This window comes from Lepisma saccharinum, chromosome 1, assembly GCF_977018435.1.
Source record: "Lepisma saccharinum chromosome 1, izLepSacc3.1, whole genome shotgun sequence".
Lineage (NCBI taxonomy): Eukaryota > Metazoa > Arthropoda > Insecta > Zygentoma > Lepismatidae > Lepisma > Lepisma saccharinum.
In genome coordinates this window covers 32,017,236-32,037,897 of record NC_139229.1, presented here as the reverse complement: position 1 = coordinate 32,037,897, position 20,662 = coordinate 32,017,236, and the positions used below count along the sequence as shown (strand labels likewise).

The window sequence follows — 20,662 nt, the reverse complement described above, 5'->3', positions numbered from 1 at the left end:
CGAGATATTCGATCTTTTTTATGAATCCTCGATTATTCTAAGAACATTTCAAACTGCCGTAGCCGAATTGTAACCTATCAATCGGTTGACTTCAATCGGCTACAGCAAAGAGAGAGTATCCGATTCATTCAGTTGCTGAATCGAGTGATTTGAATAAGTAAAATCGTATGGTCCAAATCTTGTGCACCAAGATCTTTTGCATGCGTGGGTGGGATTTAGTACTGGCATTGCTCTGTGATTCTGTAATCTATATTCGGATGGAGTAAGCCGGATTTTTTTCTTTTAAAGCTTTTGAACCGAAGAACATCATCAGTTGGGGGGTAGCCGGCTAATAAAAAAAAAATAAAAAAAAAATACTTTTTTCACTTTTTTGTAGGGCATACACATGTAGAATCAAGCCCCCAAGCTATGAACGAAGATCCTATTGACACTTCCAGAATTTATCACCAATTTCCCCTCTACTTTTTATTTTCGTCGTCGCGCTTACACTGTCCTACACGGTCATATAATAAAAATCAAGAGGCAATATACGGTAGGATTTCACTACTATGGGTCTTGCCAGCAGCGCTGATTGGGTGCAAACACTGGGGGAGGGAGTCAATGACAGTTCACCTTCTCTTGGTGTTCAAGGCTTGAGAGGCCATAATGCCGGGCGAAAGATGGCAAAGAGTGAGGAAACTGCCCCCACACCCCCCTAATCGCCACCGATAGGTCCTCTAATGTTATTTATTTTACGTCGTCTTGCTCCGAATTCAGGTCAATTGTGACGACGTGGTGAGATCGGGAGCCCACCGATAAACGCCCTCGACCACCGAGCCGACACGTTTCAGTACGTAACAGCGCTGTAGATTGTCACACTTGTAAGGGGCATGCTCTTATCAGTACAAGAGCATCCACACCTATTTCTAATTCGCGATTAAAATTAACCGATATGCCATCTGCCGGGATTTTCAGGAAGTACTCTAAGTAGGATACGTTGTGTTGAAGTCGTTTAAAGCATGGTGAATATGCGAGAAAGTAAGGTCTACTGTTCAGGTTTTTTTTTTTCCTCTAAATAGTTTTATGGGTCAGAACAAATTAAAAGTTTTCATGTGTTTCCACCCCGTGGAATCAACAAAATGAAATTTTTTAATAAATCAGGGAAAACGTAATTGACAGAAGATTGGTATGGGGGATATAACACTGTAATTCGGCAAGGAAATTACGAAGAATGCACGAGTCTGCTTACTTTATGTATCGAGAGATAAATATATATTTCCATGAAAGTAAAGTTTTAAATTGTACTTTATAAATAAAGCTTTTTTTTTTTTTTTCGAAAAATAATGAAGCGTCTTAACCAATGCGTCCATGTATTACCGGTGTTACGTATGTGTGAAATTTGGAACAGGTGCAAGTCGATTAAGAGGGAAGATGAAAATAGTTTGAGAATGAATTAATGTCAAATGTAACCAGAAAAAAAGTGGATATGCTAATGTTACTGTTTCATTCAGTACGATGTCCTTTTTCAGTGAGTATAGCCTGGTCATGAAATCGTGAATATTATTATTAAACCAGCCTTTCTCTTTCGAGAAAGAACTGCAACGATATGTTCGCAATTTTCTCCTGTCCCAGCTTTTCAAGTACAGGCTAATTTCAATTTCTTTATTTTCAAATAATTTCCGAGAACCCCAGATACAACATGACGTGCAGATGATACAACACTGCTTTGGACAACCAGTGCGTATACATACTTCGTCTGCATTTTCCGTGTTTTTTTTGCCTATCATAATTAAATGCTTCGTTCGTTCTCAGTACAGCTTCACGTTTGTTAGAGTACCTGGAATTCACATCGCATTCGCAATATTTAAAAATAATGCGTAATTTAAACGTTTTCTACCATACCAGTCATGACAACACGCTGCTCTTTTGTACTACTGCTGAATGTAAACAAAGATCTATCCTACTTAGAGCGGCCATATTGGAAGCGACACTAGCGCTAAGGTGGTAATTTTAATCGCGAATTGTCACACTTGTAAGCGGCATGCTCTTATCGCTGCGCATGCGCAAGCACAATCGATTCCTTCCGTTCAAAATCACTCATATTCCATAATCGTCTAAAAATCATTCATCATCCATAATCGCTTTAAAATCATTCATATTCCATAATTCGCTTCAAAATCACTCACTTCCACAAAATCGTTCGATTATTCATATATATATATATATATATATATATATATATATATATATATATATATATATATATATATATATATTTATTTTAACAATCGATTGTAATTCGATTATGCCCATCACTAACTTGAAGTATGTACGGTCTTCACGGAAGTGACGTAGTGTAGTTCGAAAGCGCCAAGTTTACGAGGAATCGAGACTACAGGGCAGAGCACTCCAAATTGCAGGCTTGCTCACGTGACAAGTGGACTTGTTGTTCATTTGTTTGAAATCGCGGAGGTAGAAAGCCAGCAAGCTGTTTGTTGCAGTTCTTCTAATGTGTGGAAATGTATGTATAAGAACATTTGCAAATGCTATGCGATTTCTGTGGTGAAAAACAAGTGTTTAAAACGTGGAAAACTGACGTGTCCTCGGTTATATCTACTGATCGTATTTGGCGCAGCAGTCGAAGTGCAGTTCAAAAGATTTTCACTTCCAGTCCAAGACTTCAAGATCGCACTGCGAGACCATTCTTAAAGTATGCTCGCTTCAAGTACGGTCTTGCACATTTCGGACCTGGCCTAAGATGTGTGGATGACGTAGTAGAAGTTGATGATGGTGAAGTGGGGTGTAAGGCGTGATTTCTTCTATACATAGCAACACCCAAATGTCAACCTTGCCTTTAAGTAATAAACTTTTGATGGCATTGTTGCAGACTAACGAGGCTCTGGACTCTTAGCCAATATAATCCTCTCATGGAATTTGTCTTGTTCCTGTCCATGTGCTCTTGTGATTGCTCATTCATCCATTTCATCTTATCATTCATCCCCATCGTCATTGATTTGCCAAAAGTGGCAGAAATATGACGTTGAATAAAACAATCCGTGATGATGAAATGAGGATACAATGGTGGAAGATGATTCTTCAGGAGGCCAAGGTTCGCGAAAGACTGTAGCCTCCAGTGGTGGATTGGTACACCGTACAAGTTGAGCGATTTTGTTCAAATCCATCACATCAATCCACAAGAGTTTCTGGAAAATTTTCAGCTTTTGCAGCAGATGATGAGCACATGTGTGCATTTTAGCTCCTGACGATCTTCTTACGAACCATGTTTAAGAGTTGAACTGAAAAATTGCAGCTAAAGTAATGATCTGGAACTGCTGTATAAGTTTGTACAGAATGGTGTATCATATGGGTGTTGCCAGAAGTTTTTGTAGTTTGAGGGGCAAGGGGTCAAGCCACTGATAAAACGTGAATAGTAGAAATAATAACTATTATAAACTAATGAAAATAAACCTATTTTATTCCAAAATATAATTATATCCTTGGAGTGACTTTTCTACTTCATGTAACAGATGAGTAAATGTCCAGTACAACAATTTATTATTATTATTTTTTACATTTCATACAGTTAGTGTACTGACATACATAGTTATTCTATTTTGTTATTAATATTGACACTCCTCATTCAAGAAAAAGCTTTAAAAGTTATGTTTTTTTTTAGTTACGTTGTGTGACCTCCCACATAAAACTAATATTCAGAACTTTGAAAACTGTGAAACCATTGAGTGATTGAGTTGGTGTTTTAAGTCCCCTTTATGCACAGTAAGGCTAATCGGGACTGGACCTATAGTTAAAAGTGGGATCCGAACCAATATTTGCCTCCACCGGGAGTCGAATCAGGGACCCCTCGATTACAATGCACCGACGCTACCACTGCGCCATCCGGAAGGCCCTGAAAACTGTGAAACAATTTACTCTTTGGTTCAAATAGTAGATTATGAAAACAAACACGTTTGTATACTTTACACTCAATTATTTCAATTTAATACATGCAGTTTTACTTCGTTATTCGTTAGAATACCAAAAAGTTGAGCCTTATTTCAGTTTATTTTATATATTTTTTTAAGCTAAAATTAAAAAGCCAATTTCCAAGGTGGGAGGGTACGCCCCTTCTACAATAAAGCCCATGGTATATCACACATAACAGAGAACATTGTTTTCATCCTGAGATTGACAACGGACATACCTTTGCTGCTGCTTCCGATCCTTCTTCTTTGAAGTCATCATACTTCATCACCTCTGCCATGATGAAGCCCTTTTCAAAATCAGTGTGAATTCTCCCCGCTGCTTGTGGGGCCTTTGTCCCTTTCTGAAAATAAAATAAAAATAATAAAAAGTAACCATAGGAAATTGACACATGCGTAACATTTAACTGAAAAAAATTACAAATCTGTAAATGTGCGATGCAAAAAAAATGCAGGTTTGCCTTCATGCGTGGTGGTTTTGTTAAGTTTCTTGGCTTGGTGTAACACACTTTTGCAGGAACGGCTTCTTGCACCCGCTCTAGCTAAACAAAACAAAACATACGGCTTTGAATGACAGTACCAACAAACATTTATGTACACTACTACTAATAATAGTGAGCATAAAATATTAATCAGGAACTTTATTTTTCGTCAACTGGATTGAACATTCTTTTTTTGTTATTCAGCAAATATTCAATTCTTCATCTGCTTGACATTGATTTCCTTGCCAGGGAAGCTGTTTTATGCAAATTTTGGCGATCTTAAGTATACATAAGCTGGATATTCGTGCTGTTATATTACTATTCTTGTTGGCATGATATCCCGTATAACTTTTACGAGACGGGACGAGACAGAATCCTTCGAGACGAGACACGATTGATTTGATTTTTGCTTCATTTTACTTACGTCCCTTTTTGTGCCACTTTTGGCTAATTTGCGAAGATGGGGATGAGTGATGATATGCTGAAATTGATGAGTGGACACTACAATGCCTTGAATAATGTAGTGTGGAAAACGGACGGTTTTGGCCTCTCTGGCAGGTTCCACTCAGAAAGGATACCGCCAAAGGTGCTGGTGTTGATCCCGGTGCTTGGTATTCGTCTGCTTATAATGGAAGTAAATGGAGTTTTCGCTGCAACGTCTGATTCTTTTACATGAAGCATTTCTATGAATGGGATAATTGCTATGATATTTGGTACAGTGGTCGCGAAGATATTAACGAACACACTAGACAGTCGACCACGTCCTGTTATCGTCATACTTTCGTTAATAATACGGGAGAAAAAATACGCGTGGAATGTTCTTGGCAACTAAATTTTTGTGTATGAATTAGGTTCATTATTATTATCATTATCATTTCTTTTAAAGATATACACACTGAAGCATTTGTATTTTTTATATTTACTGTCTCTTTTCTTCCGCTTTAAACTAATCGCGGCGATAATGATAATGATGATTGCATGAAACGACAAGGGGAACCCCACAAAACGTTTTTAGTGCCATCGACATGAGTGAAACTTTCAAACCAATGGGACAAGCGACACGGGATGTTCACACTGTCACACTAGTGACACACACGTACAGACTGTAAAATAGCATTCATTGCACATGAGGGTCCAAACAGCAAACGATACGTTCATATGGCGTATTCGCGTGCTACTTGTTACTTCGGTCGGAAAGCTCCTTAAAGGAAGGGTGCTCAGACCGAAGCGACGCGCTACAGGGGGAGTTCGCAACTAAGTGACAAACGACATGGTGGCTTCAGTCTATTAGCAAGCGTTCGCTGCTAATTGTGCGAACAACAGATAGGCGACACGATAAGCCACACGTGTCGCTTTGTCGCTTGTGCGTCGCTCAAATTGGGCCATTTCCTCAATAGCTTGCAACATGTTGCCGTGGTTTGTTGTTCGCGCATGCGCGATGCAATGAGTGTATTGCTTTAGGGAGATTGCGCACCAAAGCGACAAGCGGAACGCGACACTTGTCGCTTGAGGATTTCACCAACCGAACGCTGGCCTGTGCTTCCCGTCATGCCGCTACGATGTGAAATGTTGCTCTTGATTGGCTCGTTTCCAAGCAACATGTGAAGCTTCGGTATGAAAGTTGCCTTGAACCGAAGGACCCGTGTCGCTTTGGTGTGAAATCTTCGTATCGTTTGTCGCGTGTCGCTTTGGTGTAAAATCTCCTTGAGGAAATGGTGCAGTCAGAGCTTGTGTCCCTACGGTTCAAAAGGCTGCATTGATTACGGACTGCTCGCTTCCAAGCGACACTTGTGGTTTGTCGCCTCGGTATGAAATATCTCTCAGAATACTATTTATATTCTAATAACATAGAAAAATAAAACTCTAGTACACAATCCAACACCTGACGTCCGGAATCACTTTGCGATGTTTCTTCTTGTGTTACGCATGCTATTTATTTATTGATTTTATTTTACTTTTCTTTCCAAATTATGCCGTTTCGTGACTGCAAATCACTCCACAAATATAACTGTTTCCATCAATTCACGTACCGCATTTCAAGACAAACAAATCTACACAATATATTCCAAAAACTAACTAAGCCACATTACTTTCATAAGAAAATTAGCATTCGTACTGATCGCACTGCCATCTATGTTTGTCATCCGTCTGGGGAACTAGTTTCTTGGGTCGTTTTCCACACTGCGTTATTCAAGGCGCTGTAGTGGACACTCACAAACATCCGTGCCCAGGGTGTCCAGGCCAGAATTCGAGCTTGGGACACCTGGCGAGACGAGACACGACACGGGGCAAACGAATATTTTCAAGACGAGACAGACCAAAGTCTCGTCTCGTCTCGTGGGCAACACTACTACTAACCCACCTCAATTCCCATTTTATAGTAAATTGTGGTCCTGGGTTTGATACCCGGTGGAGGCACATAGTGGCTTGGATCTCACTTTAAACTGTAAGACCACTGCCGATTAGCCTAACTGTGCAAAAGGAGGACTTAAAACACAAACTCAATAAACAAGAAAATAATAAATTGCTACAATACATTTCGCTAATACTGTTAAGATTATAATAATACATATAAAAATAAAATGATAAACTAAAGACAGAAATTAATAATCCTTAAAAATAAATAAGTCTTATTTGTGAATGGTGGAGGCACGTTGGTCAAGTCGGCATAGGGTGTCTGGGGGAGATCCGGGTTCGTTTCCTAGGGTGATTTAAGGTTGGAATTTTTCTGGCATAAAGCGGCGGCTCTGAGGCTCACCCAGCCTCAAATCAATGGGTACTGAGGGGGGGGGGGGGGTAGCCGCCCGTAATGTGGAGCCCATCACATCACGTACAAAATGGGCGAGATCGACAATGTGTGTGGCCCTACCCCCATATCCCCTAAATGTGCCTTCATGACAAGGTGCTATATGCACGTGGAACTTTATCTTTTACCTGTGAACTTCTAGAAGTATTTTCAAAGTTCATTCTGCAAAATTTCCCATAAATTTCAAAAGTTAAAACAGAGTAGAGTATGATCATTGTAATACGAGTAATATACAAAGCATCCGAACTTTGCAACTTACGCTCAGATTTTATTCTGCAAACACTAGATGGCAGTTGCTGCTACATTGCACTGTGGCACCTCTAGCGAGTTTTAGCGAAACTACGTGATCAGTTAACAGGTTGCCAGAGATCAAATTAACACAAAGCGGGGGGGTTTCTTTTGGTATCGGTGCTGTTATTGAGAGGGGGGGGGGGTGGTCAGGCCATTGATAAAACTTTAATAGTAGAAATAGTAGCTATTATAAACTAATGAAAATAAACCTATTTTATTCCAAATTATAATGATAATATCATTGGCGAGACTTTTCTACTTGATGTAACAGATGAGTAAATATCCAGTATAACAATTTATTATTACTTTTTCATTTCATGCAGTTAGTGTACTGAAATACTTATTCTATTTTGTTATTAATATTGACAATATCAAATGCGGTGCAAAGAAGAAAATGGGGACGGAGTATCAGTGAGTAAATTAATTTTCCAAAAAAACAAAAAAAAAAAAAACAACAGATTTTCACGTTTCAAAAAGTAATTTCCAAAAATTAGTTAATTTTCATGAGAGAGGTCACACACAGTAAACGTTACGAGCCAAGTTTCCCCTCTAACCTTCAAATATGCAAAATATAATAAGAAAATTAAATAACTATGCATTTCTGTATATTAACTGTACAGAGGGCCTCCCAGATGGCGCAGTGGTAGTGTCGTAGCCTTGTAATCAAGTGGTCCCGGGTTCTATTCCCGGTGGAGGCACATAGTGGTTCGGATCCCACTTTAAAAGTCCTGATTAGCCTTTCTGTGCATAAGGTGGACTTAAAACACTAACTCAATCAATCAACTAACTGCACAAAATGTAAATAAAGAAAAATAGTTGTACACGATAGTCACTTATCTAAAGGATCGAATAGAAAACACTCCCCAAGGATTTAATTATATTGTGTTTACAAGTAATGTTAATTGATTCATCTAGAAAAAAAATAGAGTAAATGAGAATAGGTGTTCCATTTCTGAATCATAGAGACGTTTTTGTTTATTATAACTAGGGCTAAGATTGACTACGATTTTCATAATTTCGCGGTCGGTCGGTCTGAGTCTGTCTGTCTGTCGGTCTGTGTTTGTCTGTCTGTATGTTCCTAAATTACATAGTGAAATTCATGTTATGAGAGAACTAATTAATAGGAGGTGCTGTGTTAGGGATCACGTAACTTGGAATTTGGGCGCCCAAGGCAGGATTGTAGTTTGGCGCCGCACCGCAATACCAACCATCGACATTTTATGTGCGTCCTTCAATATTTTCTTATGCCATATTTACATCCTACAAATTTTGAAATGCAGAAACAAAGAAAAACTTATTGAAAAATAATGTAAGCTAGGTTTTAAACATTTCAATTTTTTATTTTTAAAAAGTTTAGCATATTTAAGAATATTTCAGTTGTCTTAGCGTCTGAACAACATCTTTTAAAAACGTACTACTTTGGGAAACAGAAAATTCCAGCAGTGAGTTAACAGAATATAAGCAAGATAAAAAGGGTTAACAATAAATTGAAATATATAATTCAGTTTGCAGGATGTTCTCATTAAAATATATATAACGGTGACATCCATTTTCATGGGGTGATCTATCATCACTTGAAAATCTTCCATGGGAACAAGTGTCGAGTAAATGGTTTCCTTCTCCCCTTACCTCTGCCAAATGTAAATTTCTCCTTCGCATATTCTAATTTTGCTGAAAAAAAGCTTTGAATGGTGCCCTAGACCTCAGCCCTCCTAGCCTACGCTTGTTTTTTTAGCTTTATAACGGTATGAAGAACTTTCTGTAAACACTTAGCTGTGTGTGAAATTGATTAAATAGGCTCCTCTTACGGAAATAGAAGTTATTTTTAGACTTTTATTTTATTTTGGGCCTACAGTTGAAATATTTTTTTTTTTTTTAAAAAAAAGGACATAACCGTGTTTTTGTTCGATAGCGCATGCGCATTTATGTTGTCGCACATTTATTTTGTCGCCTCTCTGAGCTGTGCTTCGATTGAAAGTAAACATGTCGTTAACCGTTTGGAATAATGAACACAGATCTTCCATTTATAATGAAAAATATAAATATCTCCAAAAATACACATCGTACGAATAAAATATTTAATTTGAAAATTTTACTGCTGGAAGGGGGCAGTGAGTTATGACGCAGATGGCGTTGCTGTCGACGAAACAGATGTCAATTATTCAAATTTGAATTTTCTTTCCTTTTTTTTTTTTTACAGAATCAAATTGTATGTGAAAATACGAAACTTTTAAGTGCATGCGATTGACGATGGCAGATGTGCCACTCCTCCGCTAGCTTACCCGACGTCAGATAAATATGCATCATACAAACTAAACATTTGTGACCAAACATATTCGGTTTGAAAAAGAGATGAAAAAGAAATTACGGAAAAAAGGGGGAAACCTAACCTCCCCCCACCGAAGATACCAATCTTCCAGCCGCATACAATCGGAGGTATGAGCTTATGCCCAGGTACCTTAAAATGAACCCTGGGTGCTTTTTCCGCGCATGTATACGGATTTCCCCGATTTTTTCCTTTATCGTATAATTTATATTTTAGTCAGGTACACAAAGTAGAACGAGCCAGAACAAATTTGGTTAAAAAAAAGTAGAGAACAAGGAGATAAATAATAATAATTTTGATTTATTTTGTGTTTTATGTTTTATAAGTCCACTTTATGCACAGTAAGGGCTAATCGGGACTGGACCTACAGTTTAAAGTGGGATCCAAGAGAAATAATAATAATGAAACAAAGTAATGACATAGAAAAAATGAAAGATTGTGAGTACAAGGAGATGCAGACACTGTAGATATTAGAATCTGCAAAACAAAGGAAATCACTACGTTGGTTAGTGGTAAGATAATTATTATATTATAATATGTATAGAAAGAAAAAAGGAGAGAATTAAATACAAATTTAAAAAGAAAGAGAAAGATATATGAGCATAAATACAGGATAAGGACAATGGGAGAAGGGAAAGTCAGTGGTTAAAGTAATGAAAAAGAAGTAGGTTGGGGAAAGATGCTGGAGGAGGTACTCTGCGTATGTGAACTCCTGGGAGTCGCAGGGTGCAATCCAGGTATTCGTGAGGAATGGGTGGAAGGTGGTAAAGAAGATACTTGGGACATGTTCTCCTCCATCTCTCAGTTGCCTCCATTTTGTCGTTTTGTGTGTTTGAAAAGAGATGTAAAATAACAGTATCTGCTTCATCGGAGATGAGTTGATTTAGTTTAATTTTTTAAAAATAAAATTAATTTAGAGCCAAACTTGAGCCACCACAGTGCAGCTAATTTGGACTTCACGTACAGGCTTTTTTAGTAATCGCACATTTATGCAATGCTGTAAATCAGTAGAATTTTTCTTGAGGAATATGAATGTCGTGAATCGATCAATTTCATATTTTGTATGGCATAAAATAAATAGACCTTCGTACTCTCAAATTTCAAACTTTTAACTTTTTTCCTCTTCTGATACATAGACCATACTAGGCTGTTCGAAAAAAATCCACTTAAGACAAAAATGTAAATATGTTGTAGTTCGTTGGGCCTCCCAAATGGTGTATTGTAATCAAGGGGTTCGATCCTCGTGAAGGACATTGCACAGTGATTGGGATCCAGTTTTCAATTGTAGGTCCAGTTCCGATTAGCCTATCTGAGCATATAGTGAATTTAAATCAAGCTTTCACAAACTTTTTTGACAATTTCCTTACAGCATATTTATGCAAATTTTAGCCGCCAATCTTTTATTTTGCTTTCTTGGTGAACAAATGATTTAAAGAAAGATATAATAATAAGACGTTTTGTTTCTTTTGTTTTAAAAAATAATTACATTCATTCTCCTTCAAGAATTACTAATAAGTAGGAAGCCTTTAAAAGGCAACGTGATGTCTAGTTCATTAAAAAAAATGTACACAGAGAATGAAACGTGCCAATTTGGTGCTTTTTGCACCAGATCTGCTGTTTTGAGACAGACTGGTGCTAACTATTTTATTATTTGCGCCAAGGCGAAATTCTTTCTTTCTTTTTTCCTGATGCGAAGAATTTCATCGTTCAGGGTTCCTACACAAAATCATGCAATTTTTTCCAGGACATTTCCAGGACTTTTCAAGGATTTTCTACAATTGCTCCAGGACAAGTGTAGAAAGTAAGCATGGCAAAATACACATCATTACATATTTTCTTTTATTAAAAAAAAAGTTCTAATTTTTTTTAATGCAGGCTCCCAACTACCCTACACCTGCTCCTTTCCACACCTTTCATTTGTTAGTATAATGAAGGTTATTTAATTTTTACAATAATACAGAAAAAATACAAAGATAGAAAAAATAAACACAAGTATATATAAGTTTATAAAAAATTACCCTCTTGTATTACAAATAAACAAGAATAATATCCTTGGAAAACTTGAAATATTTAGGATAGCAAACCCTTTTCTTTAACCATTATTATTATCATCATCTTTTCTACCTCTGAGCGATACAAAATAATACAAAAGCGTGGGGCATTATACTTCAATCACAAAAATAAAACTTATCACAAAACTATGACTACAGTACACAGCAACGTGACATAAGTAAATAAACCACTGTCATGACACTGGCCTGTTTTAAATGAAAACTTATTGTAATTCATACAAATAAAATGGGGCAAAGGAATTTCCAGGACAATCTCCAAAATTCCAGGTAAAGCTTGGGAAAATGTGAAATTTCATAACATTTCCATGCCTGGAAGGAATATTTTAAAATTCCAGGTTTTCCAGGACGCGTAGGAACCCTGCCGTTATATGCAATTTGTAATGAGTTATAATAGCTTCACTAGAAGAATTAAAAATCTGCATTAATGCAATGTTATCGGTGGAAATTTATTTACCGATACCGGCCGATACTTTCCCGGCATTTTGGCCTTTCAGAGGCTCAGCAAATATGCCGCACGACACTTTCTAAGTCTAACTCTCTAGCCTTCTTAAACCCGAAGGTTAATGGCTGCAGCAACACAAGCCTTCCATCTGTCCCTATCCTGGGCAATGTCAATCCAATCTTTTCCATCCTTACCGATTTCCTTTAGGTCCATCTCAACGTTATCCCTCCATCTTCGTCCTGGCCTTCCTTGGACTAAATTATCTGGAAGTGTCTACGGGACACTTTCGTGGATTCTAATTATCCTGAAAATTGTGCAAAATTCGAAGTTCCATTTTATTTTGCATCCATTTTGTGTGGAAAACTGAAATTTGTGATAGCGTCTAAGTTAATATTCTGATGTGATTCTTTAAAAGTTTAAAGCAAAAATTGTAGAAAGTAATTTTATGCATATAGGCTACCGTAATTACAGTGGAATACTTACACACTAATATTAATCAATATTTTGAAAATAATAATAATAATAATAATATTACAATTTTCAAGCATCGGTATCGGGTGAAAGTGGCCCAAGTAAATATAATTTTAAAATGACAAATTTTATGTTACGTGTACAAAAAAGAAGCAACAATTCAGTGTAACAATAGCGATAATTGCATGAGAACGACATCAAATAGTTCAGCCGAGATGATAATCGAAGATACCGAAGATCTGCGTTTGCACGAGAGGTACAACACGCAATCTGTGATATTACACAAGTACTTATCATTACACCACAACAGGTGAAGAAAACAGACAATGAATCTCTTTTTGAAAAAGGATTATGCGCAGTTGCAACTCTTAAATCTTGTCTGCCTATGTCTTCAGCGTTCATGCAATGAACCATGGCGTGCATTCGCAGCACGAAGATGGCAGTTGGGGAAGCATTTAGCAAAATGGGGCTAGTTTTTTTATGTACACAGTGCTGCATTATGATTGGGCGGTGCCGATCTTCAGGAAGCACGGTTCGCTGGCAATGTATTCAGGGTTGCCAATTTGGTGCTTTTTTACACCAGATCCGGTGTTTTGAGACAGACTGGTGCTATTTTATTATTTGCGCCAAGTCGATTTTATTTTCTGATGCGAAGAATCTCGTCATTATATTCAATTTGTAATGAGTTACAATAGCTTCACTGGGGAATTAACTATGTATTTCATTGATTTATTTATTTATTTTACTTCGCCTTTTGTGCCACTTTTGGCAAATTTGCGAAGATGGGGACGAGTGATGATATGATGAAATAGATTAATAAACGCTCACAAACATCCATACCCAGGTCAGGATTCGAACCTGGGACCCCTGGCGTCTAGCGCGATGTGCTAAGCACTCCGCCAAAGAGGCCGGCAACTATGTATTTGAAATACACTGGAACGTATATTATTAGTATTCCATAATGACAACGATATAAACTTAGTATTACTTTTATAGAATTAGGCCGCCAGGTTGTTTCCAATTTTTATAAATTCATTTCTCACCCTCTTGACTTCGGCGCCCCGGACGACTGCACCCCCGCACCCCTTTCCTACCCGTAGCTACGGCTTTCATCACAATTCCACTTTATCACAGGAAATTGTGGATACTATCACAGAGAAAAAATATATACTCTTTGATAATATCGGAACAATGCACACGTTTCCGAATTGATGAATGAACTATCCACGGCCCAAGATTCTTATAAAGAAGACGTTTCCTTTGTCAGATGATGATGATACTTTATTTATTTATTTACTTAAAGTTTCAGATACAGTACTGAAAGACCATTTTATACTGAAACTGTAGCAACAAAATTGTATGCTAGAATTCACTTTTTTTGTGATGTAGCGCAATTTCTAGTGATTTTTAAGCTGGGACTTAGTGCGTTTGTTCGCTGGCATTTGGCAACCCTGAATGTACTTGGGTAGAAGTCCAAGGGTATTACATGATAGAATGACTCCTCCCTGACATCCAACCCCCAAGTTATGTTCGTGTTTGGTTTTCACACATCGATCAGCCACGCCTGCTGAAATAACCCTCTTTTGAAGTCGCCAACTCGCTTTTATCGAATCAACTTGGGTTTCTTGTTTTAAAAAAAACGTTCCGATGATCTCCCTGAGAGATAACCTGCAATCAATATTAATGAAAAGGAAGCCTTTTTTTGGATCCCCTCAACTACCTCAACACGAAATCTCCACTATCCTTAATTTCAAAACGAAACGTCCTGAGGAAACGTACGACAGATGTTTACCCCTGGAAGTCGATGTGCAATTGCACGTACAAGACTCGGAAAAATGGCGCAATTACTTCTACAAATGAATTAATGGCGGCGGTACAAGGGGGAAAAAACGCGAACACAATTGAAGAAATGCACGCACGTTTCGCCCGTTTTCCTTCAAATTGTGTGTCAGCCATGAGAATTATCCTGAAGCAAAACTGACCACGCCAAGTCCATGTGCAGCTGGGGTTTCAAGCCGTAATTACACCACTTTTTAGCTTGGAGATTTACTTTCAAGGACAAAACAGCCATTTTTATGTTCGTCCGACATTTATTAGTGTTCAAAGCCATTCAAGACAAAATGGCGAACTCGTCTGACAGCTTCTGTAAGATATCAAATCAACTGAACAGCGAGTACTAATAAAACATTTCCAAAAACAATTCAAACACTATCAACGAATTGTGCTACTCTAAACATTCAAGTCGGGATTTAATACTTGCGTAAAATAATAATAATAAAAAAAACTGAATTATATAACTGACAGGAACTTCTAAGTTTGGAAGGAAAAATCCATCTTGCGCTTCTAGAAAATGTTAAGCTTTTTATAAAATTACTATACAATAAAAATAAAATTCAATGACTTCAATTGAATAATATAACATTTAAAAAAATACATTTTAGTTCCAAAATATTTTTCAACAAACGCTACAAATTTTGGATAACATCAACATTTATTATGTGAATTAAAATAATGATAAATAATAAAAATGATGAACGATGACTTAAAATACAAACTGATGCGACAAGGGAAATGACTTAATAGTTTGGAACTTCCTATTTTTAGTCATTTAACTTTTAGTGTTTCTTAAAGTTAATCCTATGACATTCGTCTCTTTCATTCCATTTTGAATCGAAAGAGCGATTGAATACGATAGTCTGCACTTGAATGAAATGTAAAGGAGAACTTCGGGAGGGAGAAAGAAAAATAAATACAATGGGAAAATAAGCAATACCAGAATTCATCTAAGGCGTAAACGAATTCAAGAAAGGAATGTGGTCAAAAAGAACTATCAGTTCTCTCTGTGATTCTTATAAATCATAGTACTGAACAACTCACATCCGAGTATTGGGAACACACGAAAACACACAAAGAGTATAATACAATCTTACCGCGTCCATAATGTTTTTTTTAGAGACTGCAAATCTTAACTAACGTATGTGGTACGCGTTCTTCAAATTAAGTAGTGAATGACAGACATTGCTAGTATTTTCTGAATAATTTCTAAAGTGAAATAACCGAGTTATATATTAGGGGTGAGCAGATACCGATGCCGATCAATTAGTATCGGTTGCATTTTTTTTACTGGATTCTAGCCGATATTTTTCCGGCGTTTTATCTTTTCTGGGGTCCGCAAAAAATGTCACGCAACACTTTCAAGTAGTCTAATTATCCTGTAAGTTATGCAAAATTCAGTTTACATTGATTTGGTACCAATGTTATGTGAAAAAACTGCACTTTGTGATCAGTATCTTTTAATATTCTGATGTAATTTTCGGACATTTTAAAGCAAATCTCTGGTAAGTTAATGCTTATAATTGGATTGGAATGCTCACCCACCAATATTAATCAATATTTTGAACAACTTCAAAATTCTAATTTACAATTTTCAAGTATCGCTCGCTATATGTGGGAATCGGTATAGATATCGGTTCAAAGTGATATCGACTCAGCCCTAATATATATAATAAATAAACGCATAAGTACTAAATGCTGATAGTAATTTTCCTTTGTTCACAAATTATATAACCATTATCGGAACGTGATTTTACAAGGTGAAAGGCATATCCATAATGTCAAACCCTATTTCCGGGGGCAGTTTCCATTCGTTCGATACGTGTACTACTAAATCATTTCGTCAAAAGGGAACAAAAAAGGGCGGAACCCCGAAGAATGCCCAGGCCCAACCCTCATACATTCGAGAATTTACATGAATGTCGGTTCCCACGTTTTTCTTTTCTCTTTTATTTTTTGTTTAAATTTTACAAGTTGTCTTGATTCTACAGGTGTCTTGTGCAGACATTCTGCAGGATCAAGTACCACGTACCGGGTCTGTTCGGCAGTTCTGGACAGTCCCGGTTTACAAATATTACAATAAGTATATAAATGGACAACCATTCTGGTATGATATAAGTGTGTAATAATGCATACAGTAGGCCCTCGTGGCGGAGTGCTTAGCACATCGCGCCACAACGCCAGGGGTCATGGGTTCGAATCCTGGCCTGGGCATGGATGGTTGTGAGTGTCCATTCATCAATTTCATCATGTTATCACTCATCCTCATCTTCGCAAATTAGCCAAAAGTGGCACAAAAAGCGAAGTAAAATAAAGCAAAACAATAAAATAATGCATATAAAGGGAAATAGAATATATAAAAGTTATGTAGAAAGGAAGGTAGCATTAGATGATATTAAAAGTGGATTGGAACGACTTCTATAAGAAGGAACGATTCTAGAAGCTCCAGGAAGAGTGGAAGGTGGGTTAAGGTGTAGGTGGAAGAAAGTAATTATTGTTGAGAGAGTGTTGAAGTTAATGGTTATGTGTGTAAATGTTGCATAGAAAAAATATAACATTTAAGTTAACGGAGTGTTGTAGGTACGTCAAAAGGGAACAGAACCGAATCATTTTTGATTAAATCCAATAGTCAAAAATAACCACCAGTATATACTACTTCTTTCACGAGTATTATCTGTATCCTTCCGCTATCATAGGAAAGATTCCTTATTAATTTGAACGTTGGTTGCGTGGAAAACTTGAAGTTTAAAGCTTAGAACAGTTTACGTGCCTTGCCACGTTTCGTAGTTACAAGTGCCACACCATAGAAGAAAAGGATTAATACGATTTACGATGCGAGATTGCCAAAACAGTTGGTTTTGCGAAGAAAATCTTCGAACCTGAATAAGTAACATTGATTCAGTTTCTTTTGACTGTCATTTTTAACAGTGTGAACATGGTTGAAGGAAGATATCCACATTTGGTTTGGTTGAACGTGATCCGTATTAGAAGACACCAAACTAGTTGTTGATTTGATTTTTGTTATTTAGGTCACTTTTCCTGTACTTTTGGATAATCGTGACGATGAAGACGAGTGATGATATGATGGAATTGATGAAAGGGACACTCACATCACAAAGAAAACCCAAAGGACCAAAGCAGTTGTGTTATATAGCTTCAGTTCCGCTATAGGAGTGTTAGCTTTACACCATATCGAAGTATCTGAAAATCTCGAGATGCTCACAAATTATGAGAATTATTGACAAGTGATCTTCCAACTGAGAAAATACTTACAAATGCTTGGTTTTAACATTGACGGGGGAAAAACTAAAGAAAAGCCAATACACAACAATTTTGTTATCAATTTTGACTTATAAAACCAAGATCACTTTTATGAAATTTCGTGTTTGTATTTTCTGGTCACTTTTTTTATTTCTAAGTTCATCGTAACTACTGGATGAATAATGCTTTATCCATGATTACAACGTATGCGACGTAAAACCCTAAACTGGTTAGTCACTACCCTCCTCCTCCAAAATGTTCCTTTCAATTTTTTGAAACAAAAGAATTATTATTTTCATAATTGATGATAGGAATAAAGTCTATTTACTTCGTATATTCCAACAGAATAACCGAAGGTAAAAGCGAGTCAACTCGAAAAAATTAGTGTAAAATACAGAACCACCTCAAAACTTTAAATTTTTTTATATTCTGATACTTAACTCAAAGAATAAATAGTCCCAAGAATTTTCAAAATTCAAAAAATTGTACTTTTATGTGAGGTCCTGCCTTCTTCAAACGTTGAAAGATTTATCCTGAATAAATTGCATAAAAATTAATGATTGTTTGATTGATTTGGTGTTCTAGGTTCTCTTTATGCACAATAAGGCTAATCGGGACTGGACCTACAGTTTAAAGTTGGATCCAAACCACTATGTGCCTCCACCGGATATCGAACCTGGGACCCCTTGATTACAAGGCGACGAAGATCAAAAATTAATGAAAAAGTGTAATTACGCATTTCAGTATTATTAACGGCATGAAATGTACACAACCTTAAGAAAATAGTTGTGTCAGTTTTCACTCATCTGGTGTGTCGAGTAAAAGTCTCCCCAACAGGCCTGTAGCGAGCAGTAGAATAGGTGCCTGAAGCCAGAGCGCCATTCAAAGCTGCTGCTGCTGCTTTTTTTTTTTTTTTAGTGATGAAAGTAAAACGAAGCAAGAATATGCTACGGCGATATTTACACTTGGCAGAGGTATATTCTGGTAACACACTGCTATAATTTTCAGTTCTCCAATGTAGTAGTAATACAGGGTGAGTTAAAAGTCAGGAACCATAGGACATAGGCTGGATGACCTGTTTTCGGGGATAGGTCGGCGAGGACCCGTTGAGTGGCCCGTGAGGTCCCCTAACCTCACACCAATGGATTACTACCTATGGGGACAACTGAAGACATGGTTTATTCCACCCAGATTCGCGACCTACATGATCTGCAATGGAGGATAAAGGAAAGTGCCGCCTGCCACAATCCTCAGTGTCCTCAAGAACTGGGAGCGTAGTCTGAACATGTGCCTCGCAGAAGAGGGTCAACATACTGATCATATCACATAGACAATATAAGCTGAAGGGAATAACACTATGGTTCCTGACTTTTAACTCATCCTGTATGGTAAGTTTTTAAAAGTTGTTCTTCAGACACTAAGACATACATATACAGAGCATTCCCTGACATTCGCTACGAGACTCGGCGGCAAGCGACCCAGCATCAGCGCTTGTCTTTCCCGGTGAACGGGTCCGCGACAGTAGCACGCTACATTCTGTTTTTTTCGCTCTCCCTGCCTTCGCTCTCTTTCCCTTTCTGTTGACGTTGCAGACTAACGCCAGTATAATCTTCCCTCGGAAGTTGTGTTGTGTCGTGTCCGTGTGTTGAAGATTGTGGCTTAATATGGCACCACAAAAGTTTACATTACAACAAAGGATTTATCTTGTCGAGTGTTACTTCGGAAAGAGGAATTGTGGAGAAGTGCGACGACGTTTTGCAACGAAATTTCCTAGTGTTCCCGTTCCACATAGAACCACTATATTAAACCTCGTAAAAAAGTTTAGAGTAACAGGGTCAGTTCTGAATAAAAGTGGAAAGAAAAATGGGGACATCTAAAAAATAAAGTATACAATCACAATCCGCACACCATCCGTAAGTTAAAAGAGAGTATTGTACGAGAAATCGGGAGAATTACAGTAGACGAACTTGCACGTGTAAATGCCAATTTCCTTGGGAGATGCCAGGAATGTGTTGCAGCAGAGGGACATCATTTTCAACACCTTCTTTAGTCAAGGTTAGTACACAATATGAAAACTATAATTTTAATAGTCGACTCTACCGACTGTCGCGGACCCGTTCACCGGGAAAAACAAGCGCTGATGCCGGGCCGCTTGCCGCCGAATTTAGCGAATGTCAGGGAATGCTCTGTAGAAAAGTAAATGCATGTTTTGAAACAAACAAATGCATCAAGTCTGTAGCTCAGACAAAACGTTAAGTGCATCATTGAAAAAGATGAAGGTGCATCAAAACGAATCAACTGATGCACTTTGGTTTTTCTTTTACGATGCACAAAAATGCATCAAATGTGATTCTGATGCCATAACACACTTTAGTGCATCAATCGATATGATGCATTTAATTTTCTGTGCGTAGGATAACTGAAATATTTCTAAATATTCTAACCTTTCTTTTAATCAGAAATGTAAACTACTAATCTTTAAATATAACCTATATTATTTATTAATGTATTTTTCTTTGTTTCTTCATTTCAAAATCTGTAGGATGTATATCAAAAATCATGACATTAATGCATTTTTCTTTGTTTACTCATTTCAAAATTTGTAGGATGTAAATATAAAAAAGCATGGCATTAATGTATTTTTCCTTGTTTAGTTTACTCATTTCAAAATTTGTAGGATGTAAATATAAAAAAGCGTGGCATTAATGTATTTTTCCTT

At 37.2% G+C, this 20,662-nt stretch overlaps 1 protein-coding gene across 1 annotated transcript in view; it reads right to left on the bottom strand.

The window, feature by feature from the left end:
* Positions 1-20,662, bottom strand: part of LOC145994359 (obg-like ATPase 1) — a 252,754-nt gene that overhangs the window by 4,545 nt on the left and 227,547 nt on the right. The window contains exon 10 of the mRNA XM_083130478.1: positions 4,181-4,303. Coding sequence (XP_082986604.1) covers positions 4,181-4,303 — 123 coding nt within the window. The remainder of the gene's footprint in view (positions 1-4,180; positions 4,304-20,662) is intronic.